Genomic DNA, 19,702 nt, shown 5'->3' with positions numbered 1-19,702 from the left:
TGGGTATTTAAAACTACACCCAAGCCTAAGCTGCATGAAGACAGGTAATTGCAGATTAATATTCCACTGTAATACTTATGCACAAGAGTGCAGAGTTAAAGTTGCCATGGGAAACAAGCCTGAATTTCTTCTACTTTTCAGCAATTCATGATCATCCTTAATAAAGGTTTTGGCAGGTGATTTCTAATGTACTGAGCTTAACAGCCACACAAAAACCACACAAGAAGAAAGCTGCTACAGGGGGATGTCTAGATAGAAGAGGCAGGCACATCTCCATTATCCGCCTCTGGGTAAGATTTTGACATTCTCCGTCACTTGTGTGAGCCACCTTCTGCATTCCCATCCTGGCATAGGATTGCTGTGATACAGGCTCCACAGAGCACTGCTTGTGAAACACACAGAAGATACCTCACAGTCTGCTTCCCAGACTCCTCCTGGAGCAGGTTAGTGATTTCAGGGACAACATTCCCTCCTGGGATGTTCTGAGCCTAGGCTATGGCTCCCAAGGCAGCTTGCCTATCACACATCTACTCACTCTGAGCAGGGAGTTCAGCAGGGACTGCACATCTGTTGCTACAGCCTATATTTGGTGGAAATCAACATCCACTCCCATTACAAGGTGAGTCTATAAATCACTGCATCTCAGGAACAGAGACACATCATTCAGTTGTCCCTGCCTTGGGAACGAGACCATGGGTAAAGCAGTATGGGCAGCGAGAGGCAGTGATCATTGCTTCCCAGGGGAACACCACTGCCCTTGACCCTCCTTGATCCCCATTATGGGGGCCATACCACCAGACCTTCAATAGGGATTGGGCAGCATGAAAAGGAATGAAATAAAGGAGTCATCCGGGCTCCCGAATGAGCATGAAGAATTTCCCCAGGGATAATGCTAGCGAGCAGAAGAGCGTGAGGGGAAGCAGACGTGGCAGTTGCACACCTTGGTGTAGATGAAAGGACAGCTCTTCCCAGTTGTTTCTGGTAAGAAGCCAGAATAGTTTGAAGAGCAGTTAGCGAGAAATGTGAAATGTGCTGCACGGTGACAAGTGCACTCTGTAAGACTTTTAGGCTGAGCTGGCTAAGTTTAGATATGCCTACCCCACTAATGTAACCTGGATCACAGCTTAGCTCTGTATATGCAGCCTCCTTGTCAAATTCCAATGCATTTGAATTTCATTGATCTAGACTTCTATTTTCAGGTATTAAAAGCAGAAAAAGGATCAGGATCATGGTGAAGATCAGAACCTGACCATTCCTAGGTCCCAGGTGTGTCCTCAGACCAAACCTCCAAAACCTGTCTGCCACTGCTTCAGTGAAAAAACCTGCCACTAAAACCCTGCACAAAATATCACTGAAATACATGGCAGTTTGCCCACTATAACATACAGCCCAGCAGTGAAGAGAACATGCTGGTCAGCAAAAAGGTAAGTAAGATGTAGGTAGGGGCATCAACTAAAGTCTTATTTTATGAAGTTGCCCAATTCTGGCAGCTGTCTTCTGCCTTTGCAGCTACACTGATTCCCATGTAGCAAGAGCCATTTCTTTATTTGTCTAATTTGCTGGTGAGGATGTGAAGAACGGACGACCCTTTCCACACATGATGTGATACAGACAGGCAATAAACACAGCAGACTAGAAAAACAATGCTGAAGAACATCTCCACGTTAAAGGTGCTATCTCACCAACAAAATATATAGCGTATCTGCATTGGCCCAGACCGTTACTTTCCCTGGCAAGGACTTGGGGACAAAGCTCCTTAAAACAGTAGCAATCATATTCCACTCATGCTCCTTTTTACTGCCAGCTGTAAACTACCTCCACATGCATCATGGTTTTGCATCAAAATGTGCACAGACCAAGCCCATATCCAAAGGGACAAGGTAGATCCAATTTACAGCTTTGACAGGTCCGTGCACCCGAGGCAGAGCGTGCAGGAAATAGCCTGACATCTCACTTGGAGAGCAGTTAAGACCTTGCTAGCAGAACTGGATGCACAACCACAACAGCCTCTCACAAAGACCTAGCAAAAGAGCAGGGAATTTGCTGTTCATTTTCCAAGAAACACAAGAGGCAGGTGGCACTCACCAGGGCACTTCTGGGGATTAGAAGAATCAAATTTGACCCTGACTTACAGCATCCCTTCAACAAGTGCAAGGGAAACCAGAGATATGAACACACAAAAACCACTCAGAATTCAGTATATACAAGGCCAATTGCTTGGCAGATGAGGACGAGAAATCCAAGTTCATTTTAGAGACTCAGAAATCCTGTTTATTTGTTACTAACCCAATGTTAGTTGTTTGGGATTTAGGTTTTTTTTACCCCTTTTTAGCAGTTTTCTAATTTAAATGGAAAACCTAGGCCCATCCGGCTGACAACTGAAAATATATTTACTAATACACTGTACTGTACTTCATCTGGATCTCTATACGTCTCAAGTGGTAAGTCACTGCAAAATCTCTCTGAAGCTGAACTCTTGTCTCATTACAATCCAGAGTTAACATGCACGCAAGATAACTGCAGCAAAATCAGACAGCTCCAAAATATTGTTCTTCTCTACTCAGAAACACCATTATGTTGCACATATATCATTCAGACTATTCTTGTCCTAAAGCTTTTGGCTACCAACAGCCTTTTTCCTTGCAGAATCAAACAAGGTTGCCATGAGTACACTACTAATGCAGGTTCCCAGCCAAAAAATTCTTACTCTCCCCCTCGTGCAGGCAGATGACAAGAATCTCATAAGATGACTTAAGCGATGGTTTCAGTTACATGTGAGTTGTTACTTCCTCAATGGAAAACCGGCTCCTTCATTTCATTCCCACTAAACAGTCTTGGCATTGCTCCTGAGAGAGCAAGTAACTGGCAAGAGCTCTGGAGGACCAGCAACAGAAAGGTGAGACAAACCAGAGAAAATGAGTGAGCCAGCACTGTGCGTTTTCCTTCCACCTCTCAGAACAGCAGCAGCAACCTGCAAGAGGGTAATTAACAGGATTGACTATTTACCTGAGGATGAATCTGTGGTTTATCACATGTAGCCTCAAAATCCAGCACTAGGAAGTAGTGATATCTCTGTGGAGGGAAGGATGACATTGCTGCCATGCAAGCTCCAAAGCCGTGGGACGCCAGTTTCCTGCTTATGATGGAGCTGTACTCTTTGAGAACACCAGCTGGGAGGAGGGAGTACACAGCTTGTCTTGCCCTTGAAAGTAAGTTTTGGGGAAACTTTGCTGCTCCAGTATGGAGGAGTGCTATCATTGAACATCCAGAGGCATCTGAAACTGAAGAGAGACTCACGTTACTAATGCAGACGTACATCTCATCTCTGTTAGCATCTCTCTACTGTCCTCTGACAGTGATTTCCTCTTGCTTCCCAGTGGAGGTTCCAGCATTGGAAACCTGAAATAACAGTACCCTGCTCTAAACACAACAGATGACATCTGGACTGAGCTCAAGGTGTCCAGAATACAGGCAACTGGAAGTTAACCACTGCAACAGCTCTAAATTAAGAACTAAGAGACACACAACAGTCATGGCTCCAGGCACCAGGCTGCAACCCCTTGCTGAACCTTATCATAGCAGAACACAACACAAACCACGCAAAACATAGAAAATCTGTTCTAAACCCCACTGAAACAGATGATCTCCAGAGGTCTCTTCTAACCCCAACCATTCTATGATTCTAAGGAGGTTTTTTGTCTTTTCATATACTTTTGATATATGGTAGGAATTCAATACAACAATACATATATCAGCACTACAACCCATCCAGACAGCTTGGCCTTGAAACACCTGTTTAGTTGCACCAAAACCTCCCATTTCCATTACAAATCCATGCATCTGGTGGCTGGAAGGCTCCTCCCCAGGGGAAATACTCATTTGCTCTGGGTATGAGGTTTCTCAGAGATGTGATTCTTGTGCTACACTCAATTTCTTCCTTCAGGTAGCTCAGGACTTCAGGAACTCTAAATACAAGCAAGACTCTATAAGGTTACAGGCTCCCTCCCAAAGAAATAGCTCAGCCGGCTATCACCTTCTGATGCTTCTATTTAACAAACGCTATGTAATAAAATACATTATCCATGTGAGACTCCCTGGATTCCCCCATGCTTTTTCTTTTAAGACATTCCAGGAAAAACTCAACAGGACTGTCACTGCCCAAGGCAGGTCAGCCTCAGGGCTGTTAACAGATTTATCGGATGAGAGTTCAAGCCCAACTCACAGAGGTGTTACATAGCTGGGTACAGTGACTGACAGCAAAACAGGTAACCTGCAACAACACAATCTTCTTGAACAAGGATAGAAGCACCCCTCTGTGTATGTACATATATATACGCACACCTTGCCATATAGAGATTTAAATCCATCCCTCCACCCTCATGGTTGGTCCTATTGCCCAAGGCTCTGGGCAAGACCTCCATCCCACCATGTGCCACCTGCCCGCTTGGCTTCTGAGTCCTCCCTGTGTCTGCACTCGCTGTTGGCACCACTGCGAAGGGCTGAAAGTGCCTGCTATGAGAGACGGAACCGAAATGGGCAAGGCAAAACAGAGGACTCATCATTGCCTGTGAACAAAGTGGCTGTTTGCACAAAAGACTGCGTTTGCTCTCTCCCATCCGTTAGTCCGTCAGGTAAATAATGCACGTGCCAAAACACACACTTAATGAGGTAAATAATATGCCTTGAATAACGGCTAAATCTGTATTTACCTGCGAGACCAGAGAAACTCGAAAGGACCAGATTAGGAGATAATTGCGGCTGAGCACGCTGTGTGCCTCGAGTAAACATGCATTTGGTAACCTTCCCTTTCCAAGGTTTCGAGTGAAAGGCAAAAATCAGAGGAGATGAGACGTTTAAGACTGAGCCAATGCCCACGCTGCCAATTCCATAGCATAAATACATCCCCACCTTGTGGCTTTCACATTCTGGGGGGTGCGTGCTTTCTTAAAGCAGTGTGTCAGGCAGCAGGAACCTGGAAAACTGAAAACCCAAGTTACAAAACCATAACGAAGAGCCCAACATTGTCTTTATCTTAAAGGGGCTCAGTTCTACTTATTGCTTTTCCACCTACTGCTTTTACTGTCATTAATAAAGCATCACAGCCAAATAGAAGTTATATTCACTTCTAACCTGCCCCAGATAATATACATACTTTATCAGATAAGAAATATTTAAGATATACATGCTTTAAACCTTCAAACTACCGGCTATGAATCTGAAGGCACATGACAGCAAACATAACATCTCAGAACAAAGCAGCTTGTAAGTTAGTTGCAGTAAAACCTGGTCTTTAGCCTACTGCATAAAGTAAAACACACAGTTGGAGTGGGGGAGGGAGGCAGGCTCCAACCCCTATATCAAACACAGGCAGTAAAACATATATAATCCACCCACGTGCAGCAAGATCAGTACCTCTCTAATTTATCTCAACCGGCAAGACCAGGACATCAGACATGAACCCCACAAATCTTCGGGCTGGCCACACCACGCACAGTAGTGCAGCGGTTCCCAAGCCACTGAGCTACACAGCAAAAGTAAAACAGCCATCTGGGCAGGATTCAGGCACGGCACCATGCAGCCATGGCAGCACCACTCCAGATCCCAGCAGGCCTGTGTCCCACAGGTACCATGGGACATCAGCACAGGGAAATAACGGCCAACATCTAGTGCCTGTTTACATTAACAGCTTCCACAGGTGGTCCATGTCCAACGACAGGATCAGGCTCCCTCCCTGTTCTCCTCTGTAGCAGAGGGAGCAATGCTCCAACCAAAGGTGCATGAGTGGGGTATTGCATGCTGATTCCCCTACACAGATGGCATACAAATAAGGGCAACCCCACTCCAAACTCTGCACCTTCAGCCAAATGAAGTTTGAACTGCATGTTTACCCAGACACTGTTCTAGGTGCCCTGGGAAGACCTCACATCATCTTCTTTGGCAAGGTCAGAGCATGAGATCGCTGGTGAGCAAACAGACTTTATTAGAAGTCACGTAAAGCATTTATAACTGCTATGACAATGCAAAGCACTCATAATTATCCTGTATTTTTTCCAACAGACAACAATGCAAGCAATGCAGCTTCAAAAATTAGAAACCCAGCTCTACCCATATAAATCCACATGTTCAGTGATTCCATTTCCAAGCCTATGTAAAACACCACATATATTTCTTACACACACAGGATCAGATTATAATCTCAGGGCAAGCTGTCACATCTGGCATTCAGCACTACTAGGTTAATATTTCGTATCACACAGCTCCGATTCCTTACACAGATACATATGAAACATAATGGGACCACGAACTGAGGCTGGACCTCAGGAATTATTTTGACAGATTGCACACAGACCGAGGAAAATGTGACAGCACTTTATATGTGCAACACCCAATAACATGGGAAACAGCCATGTGTGGTGGGTTTCAGCTGGAAGATAAAGTCTGTGTTATGTGCTGTATAGCAGCATGTGCCACACGTGACATCATCTAATCAACAACTGTCTTTAAGTCATTAGAAAAAACATCTGATCTGGCAATCAGTTACCTGCAGGGAACAAGCCAAGCTCAGGCTGACCACAGTTCTTGCTTGTTTGGTGGTTCGACAACATGATACCAAATCATGACAGTTTGACCACCAGCAAGTGAGGAAAGCCAAGAGAAAGGCAAGTGCCAGCTGCAGCCACCAGCTCCCGAGGGAGCCCACCAAGTATGAAGCAGAAAATCTGCACTGGCAGCCATCATGCTCCAGGCTTCCCACTGGGGAAGCTGCTTAGGGGGGACCACAAGGGGCAAGGAACTCCTGCCACGTGGAGAATGCTGGTGACAAAAGCCAGCAGGGCACTGAAAGTGCTCTCTCCTACCTGCAGGGCAGCCCTAGAGCCACAGAGATGTGCACGACGTGCAGAGGATTCAAATCCATCAATGGAGAGATGAATTAGCCTATGAACTTGAGCTAATGGGCTTTTTGCATATAACATCATATTTACCTTCTACAACCACATCTAATTAAAGTACCCAGCAGTAAGAGAAGGCATGACTTTAACAGCTTGCCTTCAACCCCAAAATACTCCCCTCCACTGTCCGGTTTGATAAGCTGACGTGGAGTGGAGGCAAGAAGACCAACACCTCAGTTCAGGTTGGTACCTCCATTTACACATGAATTACTTTGTTATAGCAATATGGCCCTTTAAGATATTAAAAAACAAAAAATTCCCCATACCGATCTAAAGGACAAGACAAACAAATTAAAAAATAAAGCAACCACGCTTTGGGAGTTTCATGCTTCCTTTTAATCCCTGTGAAAAGCCTGGGTAGGGGCAGCTGTGACTCCTGGTCCTTACAGACAACTAACCTTAAGGCTAGAGCAGCCAAAACCAATCCAAAACGTAAGTCAGGTTTTTCTTACTTTATTCAATTATAGTGTCTCGTTTTATTAAATTATAAATATAAAAGGTAAAAAGATAGGGTAATAAAGACGCTTTTTGTAGAACAAAACTGGATACATTTAGGAACACCTGGAACAGAGTATAACAAACTTCCCTCTTGGTAGCTGTTCAAATGCATACTCAGAGGTCAAATGTGAGCCCATATTTCAGTTGTGCGAAGATTTAACTGAAGAACAATAGAGATAACTCCATATAGTTTTTTTTTTAATCAATCTTAAGCCAAACCCAAGTATTTCATTATATGAACAACAGTCCAAAAATGACAGCACCTGGCTAGCCTGCAAAGCAGGAAACAAGAGCCTATGACCAAAAGCAGCTTATTCCACTCTTATGATCCAAACCTGGAAAAAAACCAACAAAACAAAACCAGAAAAAATACACAAAGTAAAACAAACAACAAAACACAAAGCTTTCAGAACCATTTTAATAATGCCACATAGTTTTAGACAGGTAAATTTGCTTCTTTACTTCATTAGCCTCATGGTATCAACCCCTGAACATGAATCCAGTACACTTTATGATTACACTCCCTTCACTTTTGGCTGGGTTTGTCTCCGGTCCTGCTAGACAACCAAGCCTGTGTTTTGGAAAATGCATAACAGAATTTTCCCAAGCATTGCCACAGGATGCCTATATGCTGTCCCATTATTACTCAGCTCAGATACAACTTGGCATCAATCATTTTGTTTTTACAGCACTCCACAATCATACCCAGCCTCTTCCCACTACAGATGAAGAGGTCCCTGTTCTCAAGAACTTACAGTCTAAAATTAGATGCAATACAACAAGTGAGAGTAAGAGCAAAGAAGGATGAGGGTTACAGGAACAAAGTCAGGCAACCACTCATCTAGGAGGTACCTGCATCTTGGTAGTTCAATTAAAAAAACCCAATTCACTCTATATAGGCATCGGCTTCCCTCTATATGGGCCATTATAGAGGAGATAAGCAAACACAGAAAGGGTAGACTAAAGGATGGAGGGCACTCTTGGGTTAAGGAAGGTCTGTCCCGTTCTTGAGCTCATTCTTCCCGCTGCATTCCTTGGCTGATATGTCACAGGCACCACCAGATATGTCAGCTATGTCACAGCACCAGAATCTCTTCCATTGTGACACCACAGACGCGATGGCTTGTGAGATCACAATGAGCGAAGAAGGCGCTGATTAGTTAGGGAAGCACTTCCTGGGGCTATGGCACCCTATGAGGCTGGGAAACAAACACATCTCAGTTCACTTGACAACACAGTGAAACACGAGACTTCCACACGTGAACTCACCCAAACAGACCAACTAGAAGCTGTCCCAAAGATGCACAGTACAATTCCACTCCGATTTTATTAGACCACCTCTGCTAAGCAATCCATTTTTTTGTGACTGGTCTCCTAAGACAGGCTTTGCTGTGTATTTTTAAACCTTCTCCAAGAGTAATTGTGTATAGCTAATTGGGTGTAAGTTGGAGTCTAAAGAAGTTCCACAAAGTAAAGGACTGGTCACTTAGAGGAAATGTAAAGGAAAGAAACAAAAATTAAACCAAAGAAGCAACAACACAGATGCATACAGAAAAAGACTGGAAAGCTGCAGTGGAAGAGCAGATTTGTTATTAAGGAAAAGACCATTTGCAGAGGATCAGACCAAGAATCCTTTAGTCTAGTCTCCTGCTTCTGCATGGGAGCCATAAGAAAATGCGCCAGGGTGAAGCTACACAAAATGGGGTTAACCAAGCCAACAGTTCTGGGAGGCCAAAAGGAGGCAGGCCTGTCCTTCCCTCCCTGTTTTACTCTCCCGCTAATTACTTTACACCAGTTCCTGAGCTTGTCTGGCCCCTTTCTATGACGACTCAAGTTCAGGAACCTATAAAAGGACTAATGGAGCCAGAATAAAACACAATTAAAACAAGATAATTTCCTGCTGGTTTAGTGGAATGAATCAGCTCAGGGACAGGCTGGGTGAGTGCCAAAGCTCAAAGGAGAGGATGGGCTCACACTGGCAGAAGTGGACGGAATATGAGCCACTGGGAGCTGTTGGTTGGCTCAGCCACTCACCAAGCCACATACTCAGAACAGGACAGACATGTGGGATGGCATGGCACTTTGCAGGAAATGGAGAAGGTATCTCAGCTTTAGCAGCATAAACACATAAAACTCAAACTCAAGAAGCCCACTGGACCATCCTGTCTGAACCTCATGTAATGCTGGCCATAAAGTTTCCACTTCATCATTCCTGAATTGAGCCCAAAGGCTTTAGTATCTTTCAGAAAAAGTTTCTGGCCTTGAATTGCAGCAGCAAGCATGGAGGCTCCCCGCTACCTTCACACAGCTCGTTCCAATGGTCAGTCCATTCGCTGTCGAAAGATAACACATCTTAGTTTTCATTCAAACTTTCCCAGCTCTGCTCTTTGGAGGAAGTTCAGAGATTCACAGCATTTCAGTGCTCTTGATCCACAGCAGAGCTCCCAGTGCCAGAAGTAAGAGATCTGTAGCTGCTTCGCTTCTAGTCAGTAAAAGCTACTATTACATATTGGCCTAATTTAGTGGAAAGGAGACATAGCAGGCTACCCTTTGTTTAATGGAATCTAGCATGCATAATTACTTGATCTTCATACACATGAATGCCACAGTTGTTCCAACTACTTCTACAACCGCACACCTTCATTATCTGAAGAATGAACTTGAAGGTTAACGCCTGAGAGTGTCAAACGAATCTCAGTCTGGATTTGGGGAGACATTACTTGCATTGCTCAATGCACTGGTCACTTTTGATCTTCACAAATGAATTCCGGAAGTGTTAAAAGAAAGGCTGTACTCTGCCAAAGTTCTGTCCTGGTAGACAAGCAAATGCTCCAAGCAGAGTAGCAGCTACAATGAGGAACATTTCCAGAAGGTGCCCCATGGTTTCCAGACAACCCTGTCTCAGTGAGCCTGGAAAACCAGCCAGGGAAGATGTTGAGCCTAATACTCAACCACAGAAAAAAAAAAAACCAACAAAACAAAACCCAAAAATCAAACAACTGCAACATATGCAGTTGAATTAAAAAAGAACAACAACAAACTTTTCTTGGAGGGAGGGAGTGGGTCAGAGTAAAGTACCTGCACAATGTACCTGGAGAGAATACAGCTTCTCAGCTGGCATTTGCCCAGCACAGGTAACTTCTCTTAGAGGAGAGAAAAGTTGTCAAATAGTATCTAGCAGCAACAGCCAGCGCCTCTGCTCTAGATTACGCTTTGAGAGCCACAGCTTGTGCTCTTCTCCCCTCACTCTCCTGTGTGCCATTGTCCCATGCTGGTATGTTAGCTCAGCATGACTGGAGGAAAACACTCAGGATGACCATTTCCAGCAAAAACACATGCTTCAGACCCAAGGACAGACTTGTGATAAACACACTGTGCTCTACAGTCTCACAGCCCTCCACTGGAGGTGGCTACTGGATCGATACTGGGCAGCCAAGTGCAAAAGCCTCACACATTTAAGCCTCTTCCAAAATGGGGGAAAAAAAATAATAGGAAAACAAAATCACGGCCTACCAAAGTTAACAAAACCAAAACAAGATAAGCACTGAAACAGCTGTGATAGGGCGTCCTAAAGGAATCAAACTCACTTCGGGTATCTCTCAATTGCAGGGCAGACACTTCAGGTCGTATCAGCGTATACTGAATCCAAGGACTTCTTTATTTAGCATCAAGCACATAAGCATTTTCTTTTTAATGCTTTAATGGGTTTCTCCTTTTGGATTTTGGTAACACTCAAATCTGTTTGCCTACACACACTAATTTAAAAAAAAAACCCAAACTCACCCACAAAATTCCCCAACACATCATTTGTGTAGGGAAACCCCCAGTTTGAGATGAACAAGGACCATGAAAGGGCCACTCTTTGAAACAAGACAAGCATTAAATTAACACACTATAAATTAACATGAAAAGCCAGTTACAAAGGCCAGAATTCAGTACTTGAAAAAGGAACCAAAACCATCTGAAATCAAATTTCCCAAGTGTAGATGCTGAAGAGCACCTTGACTTCTAACACATCACTTCAGAGTAATCCATTCTTGGAAACACAAGTTCAACCACCAGCTTTCAACATCAAGTGATACAAGATGCTACAATGTTGCAAGCAGCAACTAAAGGATAAAATAAATTGCAGTTACCATTAAAAAAAGAGAAATATATATAATCCTAAAACAACTAACAGCACCTGATGGGACATGTGTCATTGAGATACATCTGCCCGGTGTCCTGTGCACCTCATCCTTCCCAAGGCACAGTGCAAGCATTAGCCTATTTGAACACTTGCTGGTCCCTTGCATTGCAACTGAATATAAAGAGTTCAGACTAAGCAGGAGCTGTCAATCCACCCATTTCTGAAACCAAAGGCTCCATAAGGAAAGCAGACAAGTAAAGAAGTAATGAAACAAATACCAGACTTATTAGCAAGCAGGCCAGCAATGACCATGTAAAACCACCAGACGCAGGACTTGCGAAAGACAGAATGTAAGGAGTAAATGGCAACACCTTTTCATTCATCTGAGTTTAGAAAGAACACCTGTTAACAGCACAGCAGCTTAGAAGAAACACCTGTAACAGTACAGTAGCAAGAAAAGAAATTCCTACTGCCAGTCAGAAAACAAGTAAATAGATCCTGCACTTCTAAGCCTTCTCAAGTTTACTTCAGTCTCAAGATCCAAGACAAGTGACAAGTTCAATCTCACAGCGTAAAAAAATAGAAAGGAAAGAAACCCCAACCAAATCTCTTATTCCCCCATCACTGCCATCTAGTAACCTTCACATCCCAAACAACATGAAAGTCCCCATTGCTCCTGCCTCCTACTCCCCCCGGGTACAGAGCCGATTCTCCCTTCCTCATGCCCCAACAGCAACGGATCCCGCTCGCGCTCGGGGGGCCGCTGCCACCACCGCTCTCCACACTTCCACCGAAGTACAGCCTGGAGAACGGAGGGCCCGGCAGTCCTGCGCTCCGGCGCAGAGGAACCGGGTCTCGGCGTCGAGCGGACGAGGTGCCACCACGCCTGCCCGCCACCGCCCCGTGCCCTCCCCTGGGGCCGGGGCCACCCCCTCCCCGGCCTCCCCACACCCCCGGCACGGCACGGCACCGCCCCGCCCCGGCCCGCAGCCCGGCTGCCAGCCCCACGCTCCCGGGCCCGGGCCGCCGCCCCAGCGCAAGCCCCGCCACCCCGGGGGAGAGGCCAGGCCGCGCCCCCCTCATCTCCCCCCTCCAGGCCAGGCCTCCACCCCCCGCCCCGGGCCACGGCGGCCCCACGCCTCCACCGGGCCTGCCGGGCCCCCGCGCCGGCCGGGCCCCGCCGCAGCCGTGCCTCCGCCCCCTGCCCGGTGGAGGCCGTTCCCCCCCACGCGGCGGGGGCCGCCCCGGGCCGGCGCTGCCCCCCCGCCCCGCACACACTCCGCACCACGAGTCCCCAACACCGCCACTCACCTCCGCGCACTCTGACCCCCGACCCCGTTCTGAGCGGCAGCGCCGCAGGCCAACCGCAGCGCCGCCTGCCGCCGCCGGGGGCGGGGCTTCCTCTCCGCCGCGCCCCCCGGCGCAGGCGCACACCCCTCGCCGCCGCGCAGGGGACACTGGGGTTTGTAGTTCGGCGCCGCCGCACCGCCCCTTCGCCCTGCCTCCCCGCGTGGCCGCGCCTCGACGCCGGCGCCGCGCCGGGTCGCGCTTCTCCGGCCCCGTGGGAGCCCGTCGGCCTCCCCTTTCACACTGGATGCAGCGGAGAAAGCCACCATCCCCTTGCTGAGTGACGCAGGCACCGGGAGCGGGTCTCATCAGCACTCATGCCATTACTTCACCTGGGAAGTCAGTGCTGCCGGTGCTGAGAACTCTGCTGGTCTGCGTGGTGCCCGGGTAGGGCTGCGGCAGTAATCACAGCTGGTGCCGGCCGGTGTTTCCTTGCTTCATTTGATTAAGTCAAAGTCAGGTCCCTCACCAAGCCTGGGGCTGTCTTGCCTTCCCTTAACTTGGACATCAGTCACCGGCTTCCAGATCTTCTGTGTTCATGCAGAACATGATCCTAAAGTGATCCTAAACCTGAGTATAGACTTGCCCAGTTTCCACGAGACACCCCAAGCTGTGTCATGTCTTCCCCACGCACATGGCTGGCACCCACAGCCAGGACACCCACATCTTACCTGCAATGATGCCTAATCTTCAGCCCACTGCTGCACCATAGAATCACAGGATCAAATGGTTGGAAAAGACCTTTAAGATCATCAAGGCCAGCATCTACCCCACGATTGCCAAGTCCACCACTAAACCATGTCACTAAGTCATCTACATGGCTTGTGAACACTTCCAGGAATGGTGATTCCACCACTGCCCTGAGCAGCCTGTTCCAATGCCTGACCACCCTTTGGGGAAGATTTTTTTTCCTAGTATCCAGCCTAAACCTCCCCTGGCACAGACTGAGGCCGTTACCTCTTGTCCTATTGCTGGGTACTTGGGAGAAGAGACCAGCCACCTCCTCAATCCATCCTCCTTTCAGGTAGTTGTAGAGAGTGATAAGGTCCTGCCTGAGCCTTCTGTTCTCCAGACGAAACAACCCCACTTCTCTCAGCCATTCCTCATCACACTTCAACAGCTTTACTGGAAAGCACAGGTGCAATGACAAGCATACTAGCTGGGGCCAGTCACCGCTTTGCTTCCCTGCATCAATTCATACAACCACATTGCAAACCAGCAGATCCTTTGCCCCATCCCTGATACCCCACATGTCTGTGAAGAGCAAATTCCATCACCAACTTGCACAAATATGACTGTGAGGGATCCTGGAGGTCACCTCACCTGTCCCCTGCCCACAGTTAGGAGCATTCCTACTCTCTGTCATCTTGCCATTCTCTTCAAATCATCCTTGAAGGCCTTCTCTATCTCTGTGCCTTGAAATATCAGACAAACCTAAGCACCACAGGGATGACTGATGGCCACTTACTGATGACCACTCTGCAAGAAGGGCTGGCTGCCTGGCCTGATCTGCCTGGTGCTCCTGCCTTTAATTGCATTGCAAGCTCTTCAGGCTGGATTTATCTTTTTGCTCTGTTCGTATGCAGCCTTGAACTCAGGAGGCCTGAATCATGAAAGTAGCATGTCAGAACTATAAAAATACCAACAGCAAACCATTTAATAATAGAAAGAGTTCCTTTAAGCCCTCTTAGATTTGGCATCTCTCAGCCTCCCACCCACATAAGCGAGGATAATGTGAAGTTTTACTTTTAAGCTTAGCTGAATCACTGTGATTTGTCAAGCCTTTGGTGACTAATGTATGGTTTGCCAGGAGTCCAGGAGAGTGAATTGAGGAGAGCCTTTGTGCTACGGTGTTGCTTGGATCTGTCCCTGTCCCTCCTTATCAGGGATGGGAACTGGCTGAGAGATGCTTGAAATTACACTATAACCCCAAAGCCTGAAATTCAGGGCTCACAGCCTGCGTTTCTGGGAGGGTGAGGGAGAGGAGGCCTTTTCACCACTGGCCTCTGCATCTAGCAGTAAAACATACTTTATGTCAGTCTAGACAAGCACTGAATGGCTTATAGGTGTGTGCTGTTACCCACACAGCACAGCAGGCAGGAGAGTTCCTCTTGCCCATGTTTTTGAGGGAAACCTTTTTCCCATCTGAGCATCTGCAATAAACAGTGGCCACATCCTGGTTTCTGCCACTCTCAGGGACCCTTGTGAGAGCCATACAAGTTGTCCTTCAGAGACTGCAGGACAGCAATGTGATTCCCTTTGGCTACTGCGTTTCCAAAGAGGTCCTTTTTTCTTGTACAGCTATCAGCTGCTGAAGAAGGCACCCAAACCAGTTTGAGATGTGTTTTATTAAACATTGTCACTGTTTCTGTAGTGTTCATATCTGAGCATGCATGTCTCAAATGAACATTGCAAGCCACTGGAAATGTCACCTACAGATTAATCTGGCTCACTCCAGGTTTCTGGAATAATGAGGGTGATCAATGAATACCCTGTGGCTTCCCCATCAATGCATGTGGCCTCTCTACCAACTTGGTTGGGAGCAGCTCACCTCCATGAGGGGCTCAGTCAGTGGCAGAGCAAGAAATGCAAAGGTGAATGCCATGGGGCTCTGGGCAAGCAATGTTGAGAAACTGAGTCGTGCAGATGTGGAAAAGTGGGCATAAAGGCTGACAGTTGCTGTTGTGGTTTAAGCCCAGCTGGCAACTCAGCCACGCAGCCACTTGCTCACTCCTCACCCCGCCTTCCTCCCCTTGTTCCCGGAGGGATGTGGAGGAGAATCAAAAGAATGTAACTCTCACGGGCTGAGATAAGAACAGCCCAGTAACTAAGGTATAACACAAACCACTGCTGCTGCCACCAATAATAATAATGATAAGGGAAATAACAAGAGGAGAGAATACAACTGCTCACCACCCACTGACCGATACCCAGCCCAACCGAAGAGTGATCTAGCCCTTCCAGGTAACTGCCCTCAGTTTATACAGTGGGCATGTGCTGTGATATGGAATACCTCTTTGGTTAGTTTGGGTCAGGTGTCCTGTCTCTGCTTCCTTCCAGCTTCCGCTTCTCCCTGGCAGAGCATGAGACTCAGAAAGTGCTTGGTCAGAGTAAACATTACTTAGCAACAACTAAAAACATTGATGTTCCCAGGCTGAGAGTCAAAACCACAGCACTGCACCAGCTACTAAGAAGTAGAAAAATGACTTCTACTGCTGAACCCAGGACAGTTGCTGATCAGGGTCACCTTATTTACTCCTGGTAGCACAACACATTCCAGTCCCGCTCCCCCACTGCGTCAGGATCGACAGAATCAGCCCCCTGTCAGTCCAAGAGTAAATGTATTTCAGGATTAGCTCTGGAGTCTTAATTGCTTGTCCTACTTTAGACATTTTGGGATGGCTAGAAGCAGCCCAGAGGAAATAGGGTCCATGCTGGGATGGTGTCTGGGCTGTCCTGATTTACACAAAGGACTATCTTTGAAGCCAGGGTAGAAAGGGCATCCCAAAGCTTCCACCTGTGCCCCTTCTCTTCTGGCTGGATCCCCTGTGCTGCCACCAGCAGATGCAGCAGCCTTGTCTACAGTTACCCCGAAGTTTTATTTGTTTAAAAAACCCAACAGTTTCTTAAGAAAGCATCATTCATTCAGCACAGATGTGCAGCCACCTCTTTACTGATGGACAAACAGAGCTTTACGAGAAGGCAGCAAACTGGTGGGGCACAGTAAGGTAGAAAATGCAGAATAAACTCTCTCAGCCCCTCGTGGCAGCTCCAGGGGATCCCCTGTGTGAATAAAGGACTGAGCTCATCCTAGCCCACTATGAAGTGTGAGGTCTCTGCCTGCTGCTGGGTCAGCACAGAGGAGAGAGGGTCCCACTGACTACCTTCCCAGGCCTGCTCCCAGAGTCTCCTTCCCAAGGGCCCATGGAGCACAGCTCCTTTTGAAGCAATTGGTTTTTACATGAATATGGCACAAAGAAACATCGCCTCATTTTAGAGGTGACTCCTTCAGTCCTGTTCAGCTGCTTATGCTGAATGCAGCTTTTAAATGCCTTATAATACACATGACAAGTAGTTTTGTATCACTGTTTTCTACTTAACCAGTTAATAACGTGCCAGCCCAAATCCTTCAGATACTAATGCCACCGGTGGGACTCATTAACCAATGTGAACACGTATTTAAGGGAATACTAATATTCACAATGTACATTTTTATATCCATGTTGTCATTCTTGAAACCACAGCTCAGTTCATGTATTCTGTTGGAACATTTGTTTGCAGAGGATTAGTCTGTCCTTTTTCCTCTAAATACATATACTATCACTCGCATATCATTCTGGTGAATGATATTAATGGCAGCCTGTCATCATGGAAAGCTATTCCTAGCTGTCAATTAAAGGGTGCTTTGAAAGAAAGCAGCTCATTCAACCCCGGTGGGAGAAAGCGTGTCTCATTGTTTGGCAGTGACCCCCGTGATGAATTTGGGAGCAGCAGCAACAGCAGCTCTATGGGGCCAGAAGGTTTGCAGATGCAGCACAGGGCTCTTGGGTGACAACAACAGGGGATTTTAAAGATGATGATGCCCTTAGTAAAGGAAAGAGGGTTTCGGGTCATAAAAACAATCTGCATGTAGGAGTAAAGGCCAGAAAAGGAGTCTTAGGCCTACCAAGTCATTCTCCTCTGTCTTGAAATATCATTTCACATCAGACATTCCAGTAATTTAGAAACCTCAATTGTCAAATATGTTTGTTTACTTGCCCGTGCTAACCCAAGTAGACGGCTTCTTTAGGTCTTCTCTGCCTGATAGATGGGAAACTTCCTCTAATTCCCAGATAAAATATATTCATAGCTAGTTTACATTAACTTACTCTGCCAAAATGATCCTTTGCTTTAACTTGTGGGGTTTTTTTCCTCCCCTGGTGTATTTACAGGCAGCTCTCTGATCCCAGTCATGTTTGTCATCTTTGTTTTGCTGGGATAAACAAACCATTTTAATCTTGTGCCTCCTCTGCACCTTAGCTTTCCACTTCCCACACCATCTTTGCACCTGCTCCAGATTCAAGTAGATTTCTTTGAGCATGAGCGCCTAGACTGGTACATGGTATTCCTGAGCTGGGCTCCAAGGCCTTGTACAATATATGTCGCTTGACCTTATAAACATCACTCATATAAACATGCTTCATTTCTATATTTCCCTCCTCAACAGGGTGGTCCACTCTCAGGGCTTTCTTGTTCCTTTTATTTTCCTAAGCACTCCTTGCACAGTAATAAAAATGTACAGACTCAGTGGGGATCTGTTTTAACTTCAAATGTGCTGATTCAGTTCAAAACCCATTAATTCAGCCGGAATCAGGGCCATGGGGTGGAAATCCTTTTCCAGTTAAAACAGAGGTGAGAGGGACAACCTTTGGCAGGCTAAGAAATAAGTGCATTAGAAAAACATAGCAGGACATCAGAAAGTGGCTATTGACTGGGCTCTGTAAACAGAGGAGCAGGGAATCTTGGACATTTCAGATGAGGATGGGATGTTGCCATAGGAGACCTGCTGTATCTTGGATTTGAGCAAAACTCTGGGGTTTGCCTGTGTTTTGCTGAGTCGGACACAATGGTCTGTGATGGACCCCACATTGACCTCACACTCAAGGTGGTGTACAAAGCTGGCCAGACACAGTGGTCCTGCCTCAGAAAACTCCCTTGTTATTCAAGAGCACAAGAGGATGCAATGAAATGCAAAGCAAACACAGACTCTGTACCTTGGGCTGCACGCCACTGTCATTCCCCTCTGCATGGGTGCAGTGCGACCACACAGTTCTTGGTGCTGGATGTGAAACTGTCACCAGCATAAGTGCTTCACAAAGAGGAGCAACCCTGGGTAGGTGGCTTGGGAAAGGAGAAAGGGTGAAAAGTGCCCACTGAATCCAGCTTGTGCCTCTTAGACTCACTTTGTATATGGTATGAGGAGGGAAGCTACTTACATGCATCAGGAAGGCATCAGCGCCAGAGCACAAAATAAAAGACTCCTCAACAGAGCATTTCCACATGATATTTGACCAAAGGAAAATGAAGGCTGAACATCAGGAGAAATTTCCCGAGGCTACGATGCATTAAACTGTGGGATCACCTCCCGGGAGGAGCAGTGGGAACCATGAAAGCAGCCACTTAGAGCACCATAAAATGTCCCGTCGGTGCCAGCCCGATTCCAGTTCAAGGGAGCTGCACTGAATCATCTACCATGCCTTTTCCAACTCTTGCTCCTAAAAATCATACCCAAGAAGTACAAAGAAAGAAGGACAAGCAGTGATGTCAATTTGCTGAAGAAATACAACCTCTTTTACATTATTGTATGTTGTAAAACCCCTGTGCTCGCACCATATACTTAATCTCCATATTCCAATGCCATCCACAAAAAAATTCAGGCTTAACCCTGGTAAAAAAATATTGTGCAGTTGGGTGCAGTTTATTCTTTATATTTTAATGGCTATAGCAAAACGCCATTGCTAACTAGTAAAAAAAAAGAACTGAAAAAATAAAAAGTTCAATGTGTTTTACAGCTATGTCGTCATGGGAAAGCTGCGTTTCAAAGGGAGGGCATCAACTGCCATGAAACGGGACATTTTTAACCGTTTGAAACATTTTTAATGGGACATTAAAAAAAACAACACTTCACCAAAATCTCTTTGCCAGTATTTTACCTAATAGGGTTGCAGTTTATAAAGGAAGGGCTGTGATGCCTGCACAGGCCACCCAATACTGAGCCGCTGCTCAAGTGTCTTGAACT

General features: G+C 46.4%; 1 protein-coding gene across 7 annotated transcripts in view; it reads right to left on the bottom strand.

Annotated features, from left to right (window-relative positions):
- Nucleotides 1-13,017, bottom strand: part of ERI3 (ERI1 exoribonuclease family member 3) — a 131,217-nt gene extending 118,200 nt beyond the window's left edge. For 6 of the 7 annotated variants that reach the window (XM_061451424.1, XM_061451427.1, XM_061451428.1 and 3 more), the window contains exons 1-2: nt 12,889-13,017; nt 3,007-3,281 (exon numbers count right to left, since the gene is read on the bottom strand). In XM_061451424.1, coding sequence (XP_061307408.1) covers nt 3,007-3,258 — 252 coding nt within the window. In that variant the 5' untranslated portion in view covers nt 3,259-3,281; nt 12,889-13,017. The other variant, XM_061451425.1, reaches the window with a different exon arrangement.
- Nucleotides 13,018-19,702: the final 6,685 nt, after the last annotated feature.

Source organism: Pezoporus flaviventris, unplaced genomic scaffold (assembly GCF_033815535.1).
Source record: "Pezoporus flaviventris isolate CSIRO_AGI_PZ_B2104156 unplaced genomic scaffold, CSIRO_AGI_Pfla_v1 ptg000013l, whole genome shotgun sequence".
Lineage (NCBI taxonomy): Eukaryota > Metazoa > Chordata > Aves > Psittaciformes > Psittacidae > Pezoporus > Pezoporus flaviventris.
The sequence above is the reverse complement of the archived record's forward strand: the minus strand, read 5'-3'. Positions and strand labels throughout refer to the sequence as shown.